At 41.1% G+C, this 17,608-nt stretch overlaps 2 protein-coding genes across 2 annotated transcripts; both read right to left on the bottom strand.

Moving 5' to 3' along the window:
• Positions 1-1,525: 1,525 nt before the first annotated feature.
• On the bottom strand, positions 1,526-3,578 carry npm3 (nucleophosmin/nucleoplasmin, 3). The gene is made up of 5 exons (XM_068568368.1): positions 3,415-3,578; positions 3,140-3,225; positions 2,867-2,986; positions 2,697-2,790; positions 1,526-2,143 (listed from the first exon to the last, which is right to left on the bottom strand). Exons 1-5 carry the CDS (start codon positions 3,491-3,493, stop codon positions 2,034-2,036), a joined length of 489 nt encoding a protein of 162 aa, XP_068424469.1. The 5' UTR covers positions 3,494-3,578; the 3' UTR covers positions 1,526-2,033.
• Positions 3,579-4,346: 768 nt separating this feature from the next.
• On the bottom strand, positions 4,347-17,322 carry oga (O-GlcNAcase). Its single transcript, XM_068567648.1, has 18 exons — positions 16,842-17,322; positions 16,071-16,122; positions 15,864-15,961; positions 15,584-15,714; positions 15,256-15,427; positions 15,062-15,160; positions 14,676-14,960; positions 14,359-14,517; positions 14,016-14,203; positions 13,519-13,773; positions 13,209-13,412; positions 12,598-12,772; positions 9,493-9,578; positions 8,305-8,409; positions 7,865-7,956; positions 7,584-7,776; positions 7,323-7,482; positions 4,347-6,847 (listed from the first exon to the last, which is right to left on the bottom strand). Exons 1-18 carry the CDS (start codon positions 17,005-17,007, stop codon positions 6,711-6,713), a joined length of 2,757 nt encoding a protein of 918 aa, XP_068423749.1. The 5' UTR covers positions 17,008-17,322; the 3' UTR covers positions 4,347-6,710.
• Between the last annotated feature and the right edge of the window lie 286 nt (positions 17,323-17,608).

Here is a 17,608-nt window from a genome sequence, read left to right as displayed (position 1 = left end):
TTACCAGGTCCTTTTCTTTCCAGTGAAAAGCACGGATCTCCAGACGTGTTGATTATGAAGGTTTGTGATAAACTGAAGGATGAAGTGTTTCTTTATGGATCGAGTAAACTCTTTAAAAGCTCTGTCACAAAGAGCTCATAAAAAGTTTACTTTTTAGAAATGCAAGGTTCTCACAGGACAGTGACGCTAAAAACATATTTTGAGTCTATAGAATAAGATGCGTTACTGTCCATCTAACTACCCAGCAGCATAAAGAAGTTTAAAATAGCTCCTCAAACATCTGCAACAGTGGAATGCAACATACACAGACAACTGCACAGTGACCTGATTAAACTAATGTTTTGATTTAATGCAGGACTTTTCCTTGTAGTATTTTCAGTGTGGCATTACAACCATTGTAAAGTATTTGAATGCTTCTTCCATACTGGCTGAATGTTTTTAAGAGGAATGTATTTTTCCATGAAGTTGTGTTGCGTGTAACGGTGATTCTTCCATCTTCCCCATTTCTCCTCCAATCTTATTTTCATGGCGTCTAAAGCCTGTTTACTCTTCCCACAGAAGTTATTTAACAGCAGCTGACAGACGGACACAACGTTCGACTGGACTGAGGTTTATTAGCTATTTTTGCAGTTGAGTTATTTTCCAGATACACTGTTTAATAGACAGCAAAGTACAGGTGAGAAACACTCTCAATTGGGGAGTAAATGAGGTGAAGATCTGTCTTTGTAACTTCCTAGCTTTATGGCTGTATGTATACAGAGTTCAGAAGCTCCGTTGAATCTCTGTGGGAAGATAAAATGCGGTGTGTCTACTTCCATCAGTGACCCTGATTAGTTTGTCAGAGCCGTTCCAGTTATACAATTCTCTGCAGGGATTTGCTGTTTACAGCTGCCTTGCGAAGATGGTGTTTACATGAGGATGTTTGTACAGTGCAGATGTGATCGTAATGTGCACGTCTTAGTCGCAACCCGATGCAACTACAAAAAAATCACGCTATTTACTTTAAGTTTGGTCAATCATTTTAAATCGCAACAGTTAAGTGGTGCTTCTGAGAAAATATGTCTTTACTCATTTGTGTAGTTGGTCTGTTGCTTATTATTTTTCTCTTGAGCTTGTAGACCCAGCTGAATTCAGCTCTGGCCCTGAAAACCAATGTTTTCAGTGAGCTCATTACTGTGAGCACCACCATCCTACAAGAACACAAAATATTCAGACCAAATTAGTTTTCATTAAAAAGTTGTGAAGGTTGTTTGCTTACAACAACATTTCACTGAAACCACATCCACAGTCATGAAATAGATCAGCTGATTTTTTCCCCCCTGAAATTAAATCTTATTTAATCGTGTGAATTTGCTATACATTGGAATTGAAAACATGTTTCGAGGGCTTTAAATAATAGAAATGTGGTGTTTTAAATGTATGGTAGCACAATGCTGGATCACGTGACAACATTTAAATGTTCGTACCGTGTTTAAACACAAACTGTAAAATCTTAATTTAATAGTCAAAGCATGTCATCTTTTATTTGTGATGTCAAATGGGAGATAAATGAAAAACAATGCTTAATGCATTCACTACAGTAGAAAATATTCACATTTATGAATGCCATTTTACATGAACAAAATGTTTGAAAATACAAACAATAGGAAATGGATTATTTCCGCCACAAAAAAAAGGTAAAATATGATTTTTTTGTTATCATAATTATGACTTTTTTTTGTCATTATGCCTTTTTTTTGTGGCGGAAATGGTCTTCCATACAACAACAGTTATCCTATAAGTAATATCAATTAAATACACTGCTGACACTAGGAACTTGCAGTGAGGAACTCATGGGTGGAAAAGAGAGGCGAGGTCATGATGTCACTTCCTCCAAAGCGTGCTCGCCTCCACCACACAAAGCATTCACTTGGCTGTGTGGGAGAAGATGTAGCTTTGTAAAATGTGTCAGTCTTGTACAAAAAAACCGTTAGTTCTTAAAAACACATCAGCGAGGGAGTGGGGTCGTTCCAAAAGACCTGGGACCTCTCCGCCTACTGCATTTGCTTTTTTTTTGCTGGTTTAATGGGGCTGATCTCTTCATCCTCTTCATCATCATCATCGTCGTCATCATCTTCATCCGACAGGTCTTCAACCTGCGAGACTGCACAATGAGGGCAAAGGTTAATCACTGTATTAATTTGAATTCTGGCATTATATTTTTAATCATGGAGGTCAGAATAGAGGCTTTTTTTAATTGACCTCATGCAGAGTTATTGATATGTAGCTGCACACGTTCATTACAGCCAGTGATGAGGCCGAAAGACGGCAACTGCAGCATCGATAAATGTGCGTGTCACAGGTTTCTTTGAATAAGTGACAATCTACATTAAAACTGAATTGAAATACATTTTTGAAGTGTCAAAGGTCTTAGATTTGAATTAGAATTAAATGGCATTTCATTGCCCTAAAGATGCATTTAACTTTCCATTTAGTCAAGAAACTATTTCCAAGCAACATTTTGAACCAATGATAGTTATTTTTGCCAGCAGTGCCAATCAGACAGAATTAATAATTTATTTTTTGCAAAACGTGGAATGGAAAATGTCCCTGACCCATTTAATTTGGATTTTTAACACTGAATTCATCAAGTGATATTCTCTGTGAGCCATTAGCGAACGTACTGGGAAGTTCAAATCAAAGAATGGAAGTGTTACCTATGAGGTGTAACCCGCTGATGGTAATTGGTCCGGTTCCAGCCTTCAGCCGGAGGGTCACTGGGGCTTTCAGCTCAAAGTCTCCCAGACTCACCTGAAGAAAAAAGGACGAGTTGAGACACCTCTACGTCACATTAACCTGCATTTAGAGAGAAATCCCTGTGCCGTACCATGGGCAGACAGCTGAGGTGAAGGTTGGCAATGGGCACTGAACTAGTCTTTCCTTGGTGGTTCATAGCAGTTATCTCCACCACATTGCTCTCCTCTTTGGCACTCTCTCCCAGACACACCTGTAACAGTAAAACACATTATTCAGCTCATTTAAACAAAGTGTTGACAGCCAGATCAAAGCATGTTTTAGCGTATTAGAAGACAAAACTGTGGTTTAACAGCCTGTGGCCTTTCGCATCCAGTGAAGCAAACTTTGTGTCGACTGTACATACTGTTCTCAGTTCAAGGAAGTGCTCCAGGTCCTCCTCTTCGTCTCCTTGGAAAGTGTAGAAAGGCACTTTAGAGGACAGCTCGCAGCCTGAAAGAAATATCACAACCAGGATGGTTTTACAACCGTTGTTAGTTTCAGTTCTTTTGCATTTCACGCCAGTGACTGCGCTGGCTGAAATACAGACCCATCAACGCAGGTGCTGCCCTGTGGGAACGTCCCAGAAGAGACCCACGTGTGCGCCAACAGCGCTGACAAACTGCATTAAACGGCTCTTACTGAACAGGAAGCTCTCCAACTTCGTTTGGCCCTCGAGCCCGTGATGGTGATCCGAGCAGTCATGGTGGCTGTGAGACATGTTGTCGGAGCACAAGTTGTGGGTTTGCTGTTCTCACTTTATCGGCAAACGACTCCTCCACGAAAAATAACAAACGCGTCGCAAAAGTCCGAGCATGCCCGACGCGTCACTGTGCGTCATCACTGTGCGCCTGTGGGTTGGAAAAGTTTATTTTTCCGCTTCTTCTCAAATTATAATCCATTTCATGTAAGCATCCATTCAAAAATCCATTAGAGTGGTTATTCAATAAATATTTAATAACATACAAGTGTATGTTCATGAACTGAATTGTTTATATTCTATATTAAATCAGACACGGATGGCACAGTGCTGTGTATTACATCTTTTTTTCAATTAAAATGGATTTTGTGCTGGTTATGGGTTACTTTGCAGAGGGAAATCACTGAATAAAGGTTGAGAACCACTGTATTAGATCAATACCGTAAACCAACAACAATACTAACGATTGTATTAATTCACAAGTAAAAAAGATATATGGTTCTGCTACGTTGAATGTATGTTCTAATGGTGTATGACTATCAAAGGAGCCAAACATCTGTGTTTTATTTTAACACAAGGAAGTTTGACATTCAGATGAAATAACATTGCCTTTCTCGGTGCATAAATATGTATTTTGCCCAGAAACTCATGACAATGTTTGCTAAGATAGTCAGTTGCTTGTTCCAGGAATAATACAACTAGAAAGGGAAGTTTAAAACACCACAAATCCAATCTTGAAAATGTGGATCTTTTTTTTTTGCGCCAAAAGTGCCAATCTGTGTGTGTGGAGACATGACGTTTCTTTATTTGTCAAAAACAGAAACAGAGACAGAAATCACCCCGCAACCCACAAAGGCTAACAAAGGACACAAAGGAACTTATCATGGTTTATTAGTTTTGAATCTTATGTATCTTACATACAAATTTTACATGGGTAAAATGTCACTTTGATGACCCCCTCCCCCACAAACATAAACTCAGATAATCAAAATGTACAATTGGAGCCCTTTCCCTCAATCCCAACCAATTTTCGTCAAGACCTGTTTGCAGATAAGAAAGCTTGAGCATCGACCAACTGCGATATGAACATCTTAAAACAAGAATGAAAACTCTATTTCAGAAGACGGCCAGCAGACCTGTGGGTGCGTTTCACACCTTGCTGCAACACAGAAAATGGGATAGCTGTACAAGACAGGGCATTGTAACTAGACCAGCACTTTAACCGAAAGCTAGCCACAATTTTAATAATGACATACAAAATAATAACACTTTATGATTGACTGCCTATGATCTACAGTATCATGCTCGTAGAGGTGAGTGGCATGCTTCTTCCTCAATGTATCATACAATGAGGTTATTTTCATGACCGTCACTGCAAATCCAATACACCTCATGCACATTATGAATGTACACGGTATCAAAACATCACATTGACAGACAGCTACCGAGAAGCAACTGATGATCCTCACGTAACAAACAGGACGCGTCTATCTAAAGTCCAAGTGCTTCTGTTGAATAAACTACATAAGATTTACAAAAACAAAAAGATAATGCATCAGAATATAAAACATTCAATGGACAGATCGGAAAAGGTTCAGGAATTTCTGCTCCAAGCCCCCAAAACTATACAGCCCAACTGCTTGAGCGCCACTGAGAAGACATTCATTTGAGAGGACGCCATGTTTCAACAATGCAGGGAGGGATGCAAGCTGATAGACGTAAACAGATTGTTTCATATTTCCAATACAAAGAAAACATTTTGTTTTTAGCACATCTCTTGAACATAGTCTTGATGCTGCTTTACTTGTCAGTTTTGGAGTTAGTGGTTAAGAAAAAAGAGCAGCTCTGACAGTGGGTTAATGCTTCCAAGTGTTTCGGATTCTCACTTATTATAATTAATGCATCCCGATGTAAATTTGTGCGAGGATTACATTTTTCTTCCTAATAACAGATCAGAAAATCAAGTATTTGGTCCCACGGGTCCTGCTATGAGAACATGTCAATTTTAGTTTGTTATTATAAAAAGGGTTTAACTACGTAAACTTTAAGTTATTACTTAAACTAATTTGACATAATTTAACTAAACGGTCTGAATTCTCTCGGATAGTGATGTCCCTGTTAGCTGAGGTTTACCAGATGTTTGAGATCTAGAAAAACTGAGACATGTGACTGTCAATGTCGGGTCACATCTCTGGAATTTGAACAACAACAAGGCCTATGTCCTAAAATTGCCCTACTTTAGCCATACCTGACCGATACGTCAAAGAAAGACTTTAAAACAAAAAAGACACTAGGGTCTGCAATATAAACTTAAAATCCAAAAAGGCAATGAACCAAAAGGCAAGAGCTCAAAAAGGGAAATACGCAAAAACGGCAGAAATATAAATAAAAAAAAAATGGCCACAAGCAAAGTGCTGAACAGAAATAGGCGGATGTTTGTAAACTTGTAAAAGCATTTCTATAGCTTTCCAAATGTCTACTACTATGTTAACAAAAATTCAGAGGACTTCTTGGTTGAGTCTTCAACAATTTCAACAAATACTTTCCACTTGCTGGTCTTTGACACTCTTTAACTGACCCTTCATGTGTGCAGGCTCAGCATTTCAGTTGGAAAACCCATGATGTGATGATGAAAGACAGACTCTCATATAGCACCTCACATCCTGTATAAAGGTGTCCTAGTTAGGTCAACAGATGCATTATTTATCTCTGCCAAAGCTGGGAAAGCAGGATGTAGGGACAGTACGACATCACCTGATATACAGGCTACCCTCATTTTACAGCTCTGTCGTCTCTCTTTTAGATACAGACACTTTGCATTAGGGCATGTGGGCAATATCCATGTAAGGACTACTGGATTAAATCAGAAAAAGTTGTACAGAGTTTTCACTTCCTGCACCTTGGAGGTATACGAGGAGTGGGACCCAACAATCGTTGCTGGAGTGCCACTCTTCAATGTTGGCTCATATCAACGGATTACAGACCACTCGTCGGCCTTTTAGCTTCGTATCTGCTGAATCCAACAGAGCCATAACATCTTAATGGCAGCGCAGGGAATTTGTGTGCGACTGCTGTGCTTCTGTACACAAATCCTAAAAAGAGGTTTCCCGGGGCTCGCCCAGATGGTAATGTAGTATAAAATCATCATGGAAATTTTTCTCATGAAGGTAGCAAACATGTTTCAGCCACGTTGACTTGCTGTCTGTCTCTCTGTCCGGTATTGAAGCAGGATGTCTCTTCATAGGCTGCGTCCCATAATGATGACGTCTTTGGGAAAGCCATCCATTTTGGACACTTCAAAGCATCCAAGTTTACTATAAAAGTCCAACATTCTCTTATCAGTCTGACGAACCTGACAGAATGCACCTAGGGATCCTGCAAGAAAAACAGGAAACAGCCAAGTCAATAACACAAATAATTTCTACCACATTTAGTATTGCCAAATAAACCGATTAAGATCTTCTACCGTGTCTCTGATCAGTAATTAATTAGTTCAAGAGCTCTGTCGCAGGAAGAGAAGACTATTTCAGTCCGTGCTTTGATAGTTTGTGTGTCTTAAAGCCTTGTTTCTGTCTTTTTTTTCTCTCAAAAGAAGGCATTTTTACCATTTAATGGATAAACTCATGTTCACATTACATCTACACAAGATCAGTGAGCCTGCTTGTTCTAAACTATATTAAACACAGAACAAGTCCAAACTTGTGTTTAAATATATTTACTTATGAACATCTTTATCTATAAATGTTCAAACATCCTTTTACCAACAACACTAATACAATGTTTGTTTTGTAGTCCGAACAGGTAGCAGCAATGAACATCGATGTTATAACTGAAAGCGGCTGTCACTTACCATTGGCCTTAAGAGAAGATAGAAGACATCCCATCATGCTTTTGGCCACACTAGGGTCAGTGACTTTGGCATGAATGTCAACTTTGATGAGAGAGGGGAAGTTGGAGAGGAAAGTGTCAGGAAGACCCTCCTCCTCTTCGTGGAAACTCAGCATCATTTTCTACAGGGACGACGGACAGAGACGGTGAAGTCAGACTGAACAATCGGTATGCCAACGAACAAAGATATCATGATAGTTTAAGAGATGGATTAAGGTCCTACTTCAGCCTCTGTGAGGTCCTTCTCACAGTCTGGTTTGACGTATTTCTCTTGCATGAAGGGAATCCAGTTCAACTTGCATTTATTGACGAAGGGCTGGACATCTACAGTACCAAGAGCATAACCGCAAATCCCTTCATCATCCTCGAGCACAAACCCGTAGTCTGAACTCAGTGTCAGGAGACCGCCGACTAACCTGTGCAAAAACAGGAAGGGTTTGGTCAGCCATGTTGCACTACAGGGGAGACCCGCAGACCAGGCTTCAGATATCTCCATGTTCTTACCTGTCTCCTATGAGATCAGGATCTTCATCAGAGACTGGTTCATCCTCCATTCCTTCACTGTACATTTCTTTGCAGATTTTATAAATTGCAGTCTGAAAGAAAGAAGACAGGTGCAGCTGTTACTTGAAAGATCCAAGGCTAAGCCCAGAAAATGCCACAAAGAAGAATACACAATCTGAAGCTGCCTTTACAACCTGCACATTAGCTGATGTAAAGAGCAGTTGAGCACAGCGTTGTGCCACATTGAGTGCAAATCATTCACAGCTTAAACTAGGACAGTTCTGCTGGGAATACTAGCAACTGGCCAACACAATAGCTGCAAAAATACACTTTCATTTTGGTTAAGAAATGTTAACGCTTCGTAACTATTGGTATTCAAGGTGTAATACTTGGGTGCTGTTAAACAATAAGGTGCACAAGAGCCTGACTAAACATCTTACCTCATCTTTGGGAAAGTACGGCCTCATGGAATAGATTTTGGAGGTTGGCATTGAAGGTGGAGGTTGGAAGAAAAGATCGTTTGCCCCTTCTATTGGCAACAATCTCTGTGGGTATCAAAAGAAACGGGTTCAGTTTTACTGAGACCAGGTGGTGTGATGCACTGGCTGACAGGTTCACTGTGCTTTTGCTACAGTTGTGCCACTATCAAACCAAGAGGAACTACAGAAGAAAGCAAAGTGCTTTGGAAGGGCAAATATCGGCAACAATATAAATGCCAATCCTACCGATTTAAACTGACGTTCCTTGTTGAACTGACAGTGGACAACAAGAGCAAACATCACATCTTTCTTATTTTTGCTAAAGGAACATAGCACAACAAGCATACACACATTTGATTTTCAAATATTATAGAACACGGGTGGTATTTTGGTCTGACTAAGGTTTTACTGGCTGAAGGAGATGCTCCTTTCCCTTTTTGTAAAACATCGCAATATTTCGCTGCGCAGGACCCTCCTGTTGAGAAAAATAATGATGCTGGCGCAGAGAGAACTCCAGGAAAAAAAACAATGAGGCAAATTAAATATGAGCTAACTGAGTAATTCAATGGCATATTAGCCGCCATTACGAGTCTTGCTACTCTCCACAGATGGAGATACTTCTTTAGCCTGGACAGGTGTGTTTGATCATGGAGTTTTCCCATTGTTAAATGCTTGCGTTCTCGCGGGCGCTGCAATGCTTGTGTGTGCGCTTGCAAAGGGTTGGGTTGGTAATTTGTACATTGTGCTTTCCTGCAAAGAAATGAGATGTCATGAAAATAAAACCTAGCCATGCTCGCTTGCGCTGCGTGCGCTCGGGAAAAGCAGCATCTCCTTGGGCAGTTGCTGAAAGAAATTCAAATTAATCAATCAGAAAATGCCATGCCACGCATTGGGTGTTACCTCCCTATGTCAGGATGTGTTTCAGGTCACCCTCACACAGCCTGACAATATCCCCCAATAATTAAAAGATTTAAACTTCCATGGAGAAGAAGTGACGGGAACCCGGATGTTATGAAGCCCAACCCATTTCAATCAGCTCACCTTTGACAGACCAAAGCCCCTCATACCTTCACACATATCAACATTGTGGTCTTTGCTCACAACACTCTTTTTTCCATAAGATTGCTGTAAATTCAGTGCATTAGATACCTGGAACTCTCCTGCTAGACCTCCCCTAAAGGCCCAGGGTTCTTGGTCTCCTCTAAGGAATTGTGCTGAGGACTGACTACGACACCCTGTTAGGAGCAGAGCCAAGCGGACATTGTTACCACAGGATGGGGCTCTCTGACAGATGAAGGGAGTGGGGAAATGGGGAGGAAGGGGGGGTCATATGTATCTAATTACATAATCCATTATTTATTAATTTATTTTTATTTAATCATTAAAACATAAAAAGGACCTAATTTAGAATAAACTATGTTCAGAGGAAATATCTTAAATGAGGCTCAAGCAACTAAAGCTTACGTCTTTGCCAGAATAAAATCAGGTCCAAGATATAAATGCTCCTTAAATTGTCTGTGTTAATAAAACAATGTCAAACTGCTCCACACAAATTGGTGTGCAGGTCTTCAGAAATAAGTTCTTGCATGCAGAGAGGAATGCATGCTCTAAATAAAAACTGGCGAGAGAACTGAAATAAGAACAGTTCAATCCTTTGGTGTTTCAGTGAGGGCTATTCTCGTTTGAAAAAACTGACAGACGTCATAAATATTTCACTGACCATCAGAACCGAAACCCATACTGTCTATGGACTACAAAAGTAAGCTTCAGCTGCCGTCACCCCACTCGTCTTAGCACCCCGTGTGAAGTCACATTCTCATCTTATCTGCCTCGTCACATGACTGGGGAGCATGAGTCATCAAACCAGGATGATGGGACGATGGGTGTTATGAACCTTCCCCGAGTTAAAGGCCTCTCAGCTTACTATTAAAATCCCCAATCAGCCAGATCAAGATGAAATACACAGCAGGGACAAAGCATACAAAGCGTATACATCTAAAGCTCACAGGGCTCTTAGAGTCCGCATATATTAGTGTTCCTGCTAATAAAGTCTAAAGTCGGTGGACAACAAGCCCCGTCATGTGACCAGACAAATGCAGCGCGCAGTAAGAACACCTAATAGTGTTTTACATAACATCACCCTGATACCTAAAGCACTCCCTTTGATGAACTGACACAACACAGCGCGCAGATGCACCCGCGGGAAGGAACGCTGAACTTGCTTCAACAAATTAAATATCACCAAACTGACAAAAGAATGATCTCTTGGTGAATCACTTCCACTTACTGATCGATTCAGACTGCATTGCCTTAACACAATCACAGCTATGCAGAAAACATGCTCCAGTATGTGTATGTGTGAGAGAGCACACTCCACAATCAAAAACACCCCTGAGTGGGATGAAGATCATGTGCTAAGGTTAAATTTTAAAGCAAAGTTCAAATTCCCTTGAGTAGGTGCATCAGGCGGGTTTGAGCCATTTCTATTGGCCTACTGACAGAAACAAACAAACAAGTTAGAGAGATGCTGCCAAAGAGAAATTTGGGAGTTAACACTTAAGATTCAAACCTAAATTCGCTGCGCAAAATGTGACTTCATCCGGAGGGCTGCTTCTTTTCCTCCAAATAAAATAGTTTACATTTATAAATCTAGTATAAATAAAATACATAAAGCCCTTTTCAATAGAAAACAAAAAGTCACGACGCAGGCCACTGTCGCTCCAATAGCAGTAGAAACTTGTACTGTGGATTCTTCCATCTGTACATAGTGAAGGGAGAAAACAGTAGAAAATAGTTATTAGTAAGTGTTCTCAGTACAATAACCAGGGAGGTTGCAACTAAGTGCCGGTTGCACAGCTTCTCTTGAGGGGAAATGTGGGGGCTGATGTAAAAACCTAATAATAGCAACAGCAGAAGTCAACAGTTAGACACTTAATGACACTGCAGCTAATACGAGGAATATTCAAAGATACCTATATTTATGGGACATTTGATTTCCTCCATGTTGCTAAAGTGGTTACCATCATTTACTGATACATTAAGGGTGGATTTTTGATGTGGTTTTGCCAGTGTGGGTATGCTGCCTGCTGTGTACTGTAGTCTAGAGTCCTCAGCTTTACCATATAGGACAGAAACCTGTGAATGAAACTGGGTTACAGGGGGGTATACTACAGGCCATGCTGGTGCTTCAGACTATTAAATAGAAACACTCCAAAGATGGAGATGTTATCACAAGGCTAAATGTCACTCAAACTGCATCACAATGCACCATCTGAAAGAAAGTGAGGTGAAGGGAGAACAAGTGGGAGAGAAAGAATATCTAGGTGATGGATCACACAATGATACTGATTGAGCTAACAATTCAGACTTTTAAAATCCACGACAGCCTCATTTTGGAGACAACTCAGTGAGGCATCAACATGGAATGTTCTCTTTTTTCTTCATAAACAGACCAATTCAGTTACTTTTGAGTTTATGCACCAGAATGGCCTTCCTTAGTCAGTGAGTCAGCTTGATCTCCAAGCTCGCGTGCGCGCTCGGGCATGGAGGAGGGGGAGGGGGGGGAACTGCCCCCTCGCTCCCATCCCCACAGACAGAGAGATGGAAGCAAGTGTGTCTGTGTGGGAATGCAGCAGTGATGTTACTGGATACACAGCAAGCAGCAATAACCCTGCTGGGACGTTTGCCACAGAGACCCAAGTTTAGAGATCACCGAAATGGGGCAGCTTGTTATGGATTAAACAAGGAGGACGCTAGCAGTGCAAGCGGCATTCAGTAAAAAAAGAAAAAGAAAGAAAACAAATCGTGGTGTGAAACAAGACAAATTAACAGAATCATAACTATTGAGAGTTGCGGCAACTCGCCTGATCTGTGTTGAACTCATCGATATAAAACTGCCATCAGTTAAAACTGGGGGTATAAACCACTACTCGGACTCTCAGCCCGTCTACAGCTGGTGGCCGAGAGCTCTCGGAGCCATATTTCTCTAAGTCTTTGATAAGAAAGTAAACAATGTGTGAAATAATTATAAATTTGCCCCATTAAACTACATCGCAATACTACATAATAAATGCAGCTAAACACTATAGTGCTTTTTTATTTGTATAATCTGTTTTTACTTTTAAAAGTGATCTATTTGTGTGTAAATGTGTGTTTGAGAATAACGAAAGTCAGGATTACCTGACTTTCTCAGACTATTGCAATGCTACTGTAATGCTCCAAGATTAAGTGCCTTATGGTTACCTTCATACATACCTAGCCACTGAACAAAAGACTTGACCATAGAAATGATGCTCTTGATGTCCCATATGTAAGAGTAGAGGTCATACAGGATTGTGTGGTTGGCTGAATTGGAGAGCCGTGTGAACATCTGGATGACGGAGCCGCACATCTCCTCAAACTTCTCTGCCCTTAATTTCCATTCAGCTACCTGCATGCAACACAGTGATCGTAAATAAGAACAAATAATGAAGGACAACACTAAACCATTTTGTTTGGAAGAAACAGGTTTGCACAACATACATTTTGATGCAAAGGTTGTATAATAAACATTTCCAGTAGTTGTGTTTTATTCAAGTGTTTGTATTTATACATGTCCTCTAATAGATCAAAATGTCTTTGAGGAAAAGGCAGATGGTTTAATAGGTTAAGCTCCAGCTTCCACCAACACAGAAAACAATGCTCCTGGTGCACTCCATCTCCTATTATAACCACACCACCCAATGGACAGTATGGGTAGTACACATCCACCATTTTGTTTTCAACAACCAACAGGATGACAACCAAGTCCAGTTAATATTTAACTAGTTTCACCAGATAGACCGATTTATCTTTATTCCGTGTGTTTCTTCAAGAAATTAACCCACCTTTTCTGTTTCCTTTCTCGAGCAGTTGACACTGACCACGCTGCTGTTGGCTCTTAGCCAGTTGAACTCCTTTAACATCTGCACGGCCTTGGGCCCGTGTTCATAAGGCAGATAGAAGAGCTCCGCCAACAAGCTCAGGTCCTCCAGTGTCAGGGGCTCTGCTTGGAACAGGGGCGTCTCATTGGGCCCAGGCACGAACAAATCCTGAGAACACCAACCGAAAATCATTTTCACATTGTGGGGAATTCTAATTTGTTTTTGTTTTCAATTACACATGTAAAAAGGAAAAAGACCCAAATGTTTGTGGCACCTGCTTGAGCTGATCATCTGTCTGCATTGGGGCAATATCACTCCCAAGGTCTTCCTGGATAGACTCCCCAGGGGACTTAGACTCCGTCAGACTCTCCTTGTCTGTATCCATGGGCTTCAGGTCCTCAGTCATCTTGTCAGATAAAACAGGACCAACTTGCTTCTCCTCTGGGTCAGCTTCTGCTCCTGCCTCATCCAGCTTCTCATCCACCATCTCCATGGGCTCCTCATCCGAGATCTTCTGCTCCACCTCCACCTGCACATGAGCATTACAAACAAACTATAAACAGATGCTCTCGTCGTAAGTACACAAAGGCTCAAGAAAAAAAATGACATTTTCTGTAATGTACCACAATAAACAAATGAGACCAATAATCTCATGAAGCTTATTCAGTTATTCTTAACTGTACAAATGACACCAGTGCTTGATTTATAGAAGGATCCTCAAATACTCATTCAAGTGCTACTACTTTGTCTCATAGTAACAATGAGCCTGACCTCTTCCTCCTGTGGTCTTTCTACCAAGGTGTGTGAGAGTGGATCCAGGCAGAGAGGCGGCATGGCTGGTGACATGATAGGCTGCTGGAACACAGTTGTGACTGTTGTGGAAGAGCAGAGCAAGGGAGCAGCCATGGATGACGCGTCGATGGCTGTGCCATTGGCACCACTCTGAGGCATCTGCCGGCCTGAAAGACAAAGTTAAGCTTCACTGCATCCTGTTTGTCAGTCACAAATGTATCACTTCAGGCCGTCAATGTCAACACTTAGAGTGTACTGCAAGTATTACTGCTAGAAAACTCATAAGCATAAAGATATATCATAATAATGGGACTGCTCTCACTGTTGTATTGATGCGGTTCAACAAAATGCACAAGCCATTCTGTGAGCGCCAGTTTTAAAGCAAGCTGTGGGCTGTAGAGCATGTCCGTCTCCAGTTCTTCATCACTGCCTTCATTCTCCAACTTGATCTGGATGGACACTGTGCTGTCCTCCCCGTCCGCTGGTAAAGAGCAAGACGGATAATCAAAACAGAATTAACAGCAATAATGACCGACCTGCATTACGTAAACATGTGACAGAGTATTGCCTCATACTGAGAGATCACAGCATCACCGCGTCAAAATATTGCAAATTAGTTCACTTTTGGATCACACTTACTCATGACCACATCCTTGCGCACCCCATTCATATTAGACTTGTACCAGGTGGCCAGAGTGTGTATCGCAACAAAGTTGGACTCAAACTCGCAGTTGGGGTTTGTGAGGACTCCCTTCAGCCTGGGGATGAGCTCTGTGGAGCGGCCCTTATATGGACCCAAGAACAGCCTCTTCTGGTCATAATCATTGGCGTGAATGTTGTCCCAGATCACAGGGGCTCTTCTTAAGATTTTTGACACCTCCTCAATTGACTCGACTGAGATGTCTTGGGACACCACCTTGGGGCCTGCAGAGAAGAAAACATATCTCAGTTAATCGTTTCATCTACGACTGACATGTATGATTGTATGCTTAACAGTAATTGACAGGAAACTGTGTAAGACTCACCGGTCCAAAGCACTTCAATGCCAAGCAATAGCTTCTCTCCTACTGTGTGAAGGTAGGGGGACTGATGGACATTTGGATAGCAGAATGTCCCACAGTACTCTGTATTTCAAGTCAAGAAGCAAACAAATAAAGAATAAACCAGTAGATTAAACAATAACGGAAAATGTGCATATTCAGAAGTTGAACTGATGTACCTGTGGGACAGAAGAGGAAGGTTTCAGGCTCTCCCAGGTACTGGTATATTTCATTGGTAATGGAAACCTGAGCGTGTGCAAATGAACTGAACACCTCTTTGTCAGCAGGGCACATGTTGTGGTCAATGTCGTCAAAAAGTAAGGCAAATGACTTGCAGCCAAATTGAGAAATCTGTGGGGGAGAGAAAGGGATTTGAAAATATACCCATTAAAATGTTGACATTATGCCGCAGAGGGAAAGACGCAGGAAACATTTGATGATATTAAGATCAAAGACTTTGAACCCATTGATATACACTACGATCATACAATATGGACATTGCAATACCTGATCGAGTTTCCTCTTGAGTGCAGAAACCTCTTTCTGGTTAGAGAAGGTGATGTCCAGTCCAGGGGAAATGGCGTAGATGAACTCTGTTCCATACTCCTTGGCAGCCCCAATTAAAGTCATGAGTTGTTCTAAGAAACAGTGGGGAGAAACCATTAACTGAATGCATGGTTGTGCTTTTACAACACGTCTGATGAAAGCTTTCTTTCATCATTTCGCCCATGTTCAAAACCAAGCATTACTCATTTTCCTTTCCCCGAGATCTATTGGGAATAGTCACCTGCTTCTTCCACCGAGTACAGCTCTCTCCAGAACATTCTGTGTTTGTAATCGTCTTTGGGTGCATAAAGGTATGTAGTCAGCCCCCATTTCTGCTGCCTGTGAAAAGCAATGTTGTACAAACTCAGTATAACAATTCAAACTATCTAGCTGTAATAGTATTGGCATTTGAAGACTTGACTGCTTAAATAATTCATATAGTTTATACCTTCTGAACAACTCTTTCCTTTGTTCCATTGTCCATGGTCGACCGTAAAATCCTGCAACGTCAAACAATACATTCAGATTACATGCAGTCTGCAGCGCTGATTTTTTTTTCCTCTTCTGACTACAATTTTTGTGCATATTTAGTTGCTTTTTCACTGCAACTTACAATTGCCCCCCAGGTTTGGACCAGAAGTGTTATTGGAGATGCATTTTTTACTGATTAAGACTGGGACTGTTTTTTCTATACTAATTTATCTTTGTGCCGATGAATTGTCAAAAAGTATATAAGAGTGCCTTCTTAAGTTGATTCATTAGAGGCCAATACTGTCTGAATTTGTCCAATTATTACTGAATAGAGGTCAAATCACACCAAATATTAAATCTATAATATGACACAACCTAATTATTCTCACCTTGGTTGAGGTGCAACTCGATAATGTTTGGTATATTTTCTTGACAGCCGAAGATCATATGAATCCTACAACTACTAATTGAATTTGCTGATGATCACCTATTAATAACTTTCGACCACATTTATGAATTCAACCATATGTCAATAGTCGTTACAGAATCAGTATTACTTTGATACAACTTGTATTTTTTTTCCTATTTCCTCGTGTCATTCCAATTGTGCACTATAACTGATTATACAATCTTCTGCACCCAGGAAGCAGGATTGCTGCAGGATGTTGATGGCATGCTCATGCTTGTATGCCGATCACGACAAGATAAAATGTTTAGTTTAACTGTTTCAGCTGCTATTGAATATTACCTTCCACGACACCGCAGATGAACTTCCTGTGGCCCGTCAGTTCGACTCCAATGCCGGACTCTTCCACTGGGGCAGGGGCCTCCTCGCAAGCCTCTCCGGAGACTGGGCTGGGGCTCGGCTCGCAGTCCACCTGAGGGGTCTCCAGCGCCGCATCTTTTTGAACCATTGTAAGAATTCCCTCAGCGTAAAGTCACCAAATGCAGTCAAATCAGTAAAGCACCGAGTAATTTATTATATCGATAGCTTAGCAGAAAGATGCGCCAAGCAGACACCGTTCACGTTAGCATTAACGAGTCTATCAAAATCGTCTTGAAGTTAGCAACTGCCTCTACAACACGCAAACTAAACTAGCATCCGGTGGCTGAGGACAACATAAACGTCGGTTAATATAAAGAGAAAAACAAGACTGTCGCTGGTTTTTGTCCGATCATTTTCTTCTCTTTATGGGAGATTTGTCCTGGTTTTCACTCGGTTCTTCCTGTTTACACCGAATGCGCATGCGCCGTGGACTGGCTTAAACCAGTCAAAACTAGATCTGCGTGACAAAACACCGCAAAGATGTTACAGTGGCAGCGAGATAGATGACACTTCTACTCTCTCTCCGCAAACACAACACACGGGGGCGTGATACAAGTACAACCATTTGTTTTTTGTCACCAAACAATTGCCACTAACAATGAAATGAAGACTTTATCCAACTGAGGGCCTTCGCAGTTGTACAAGTCTTCCTAACGGTCGCATGATTCCTAAAGGTGGCGCAAACGTTG

Source organism: Clinocottus analis, unplaced genomic scaffold (assembly GCF_023055335.1).
Source record: "Clinocottus analis isolate CAN_PGR_092001 unplaced genomic scaffold, fCliAna1.0.p SCAF_8, whole genome shotgun sequence".
Lineage (NCBI taxonomy): Eukaryota > Metazoa > Chordata > Actinopteri > Perciformes > Cottidae > Clinocottus > Clinocottus analis.
This window is presented reverse-complemented; position numbering and strand designations above follow the sequence as displayed.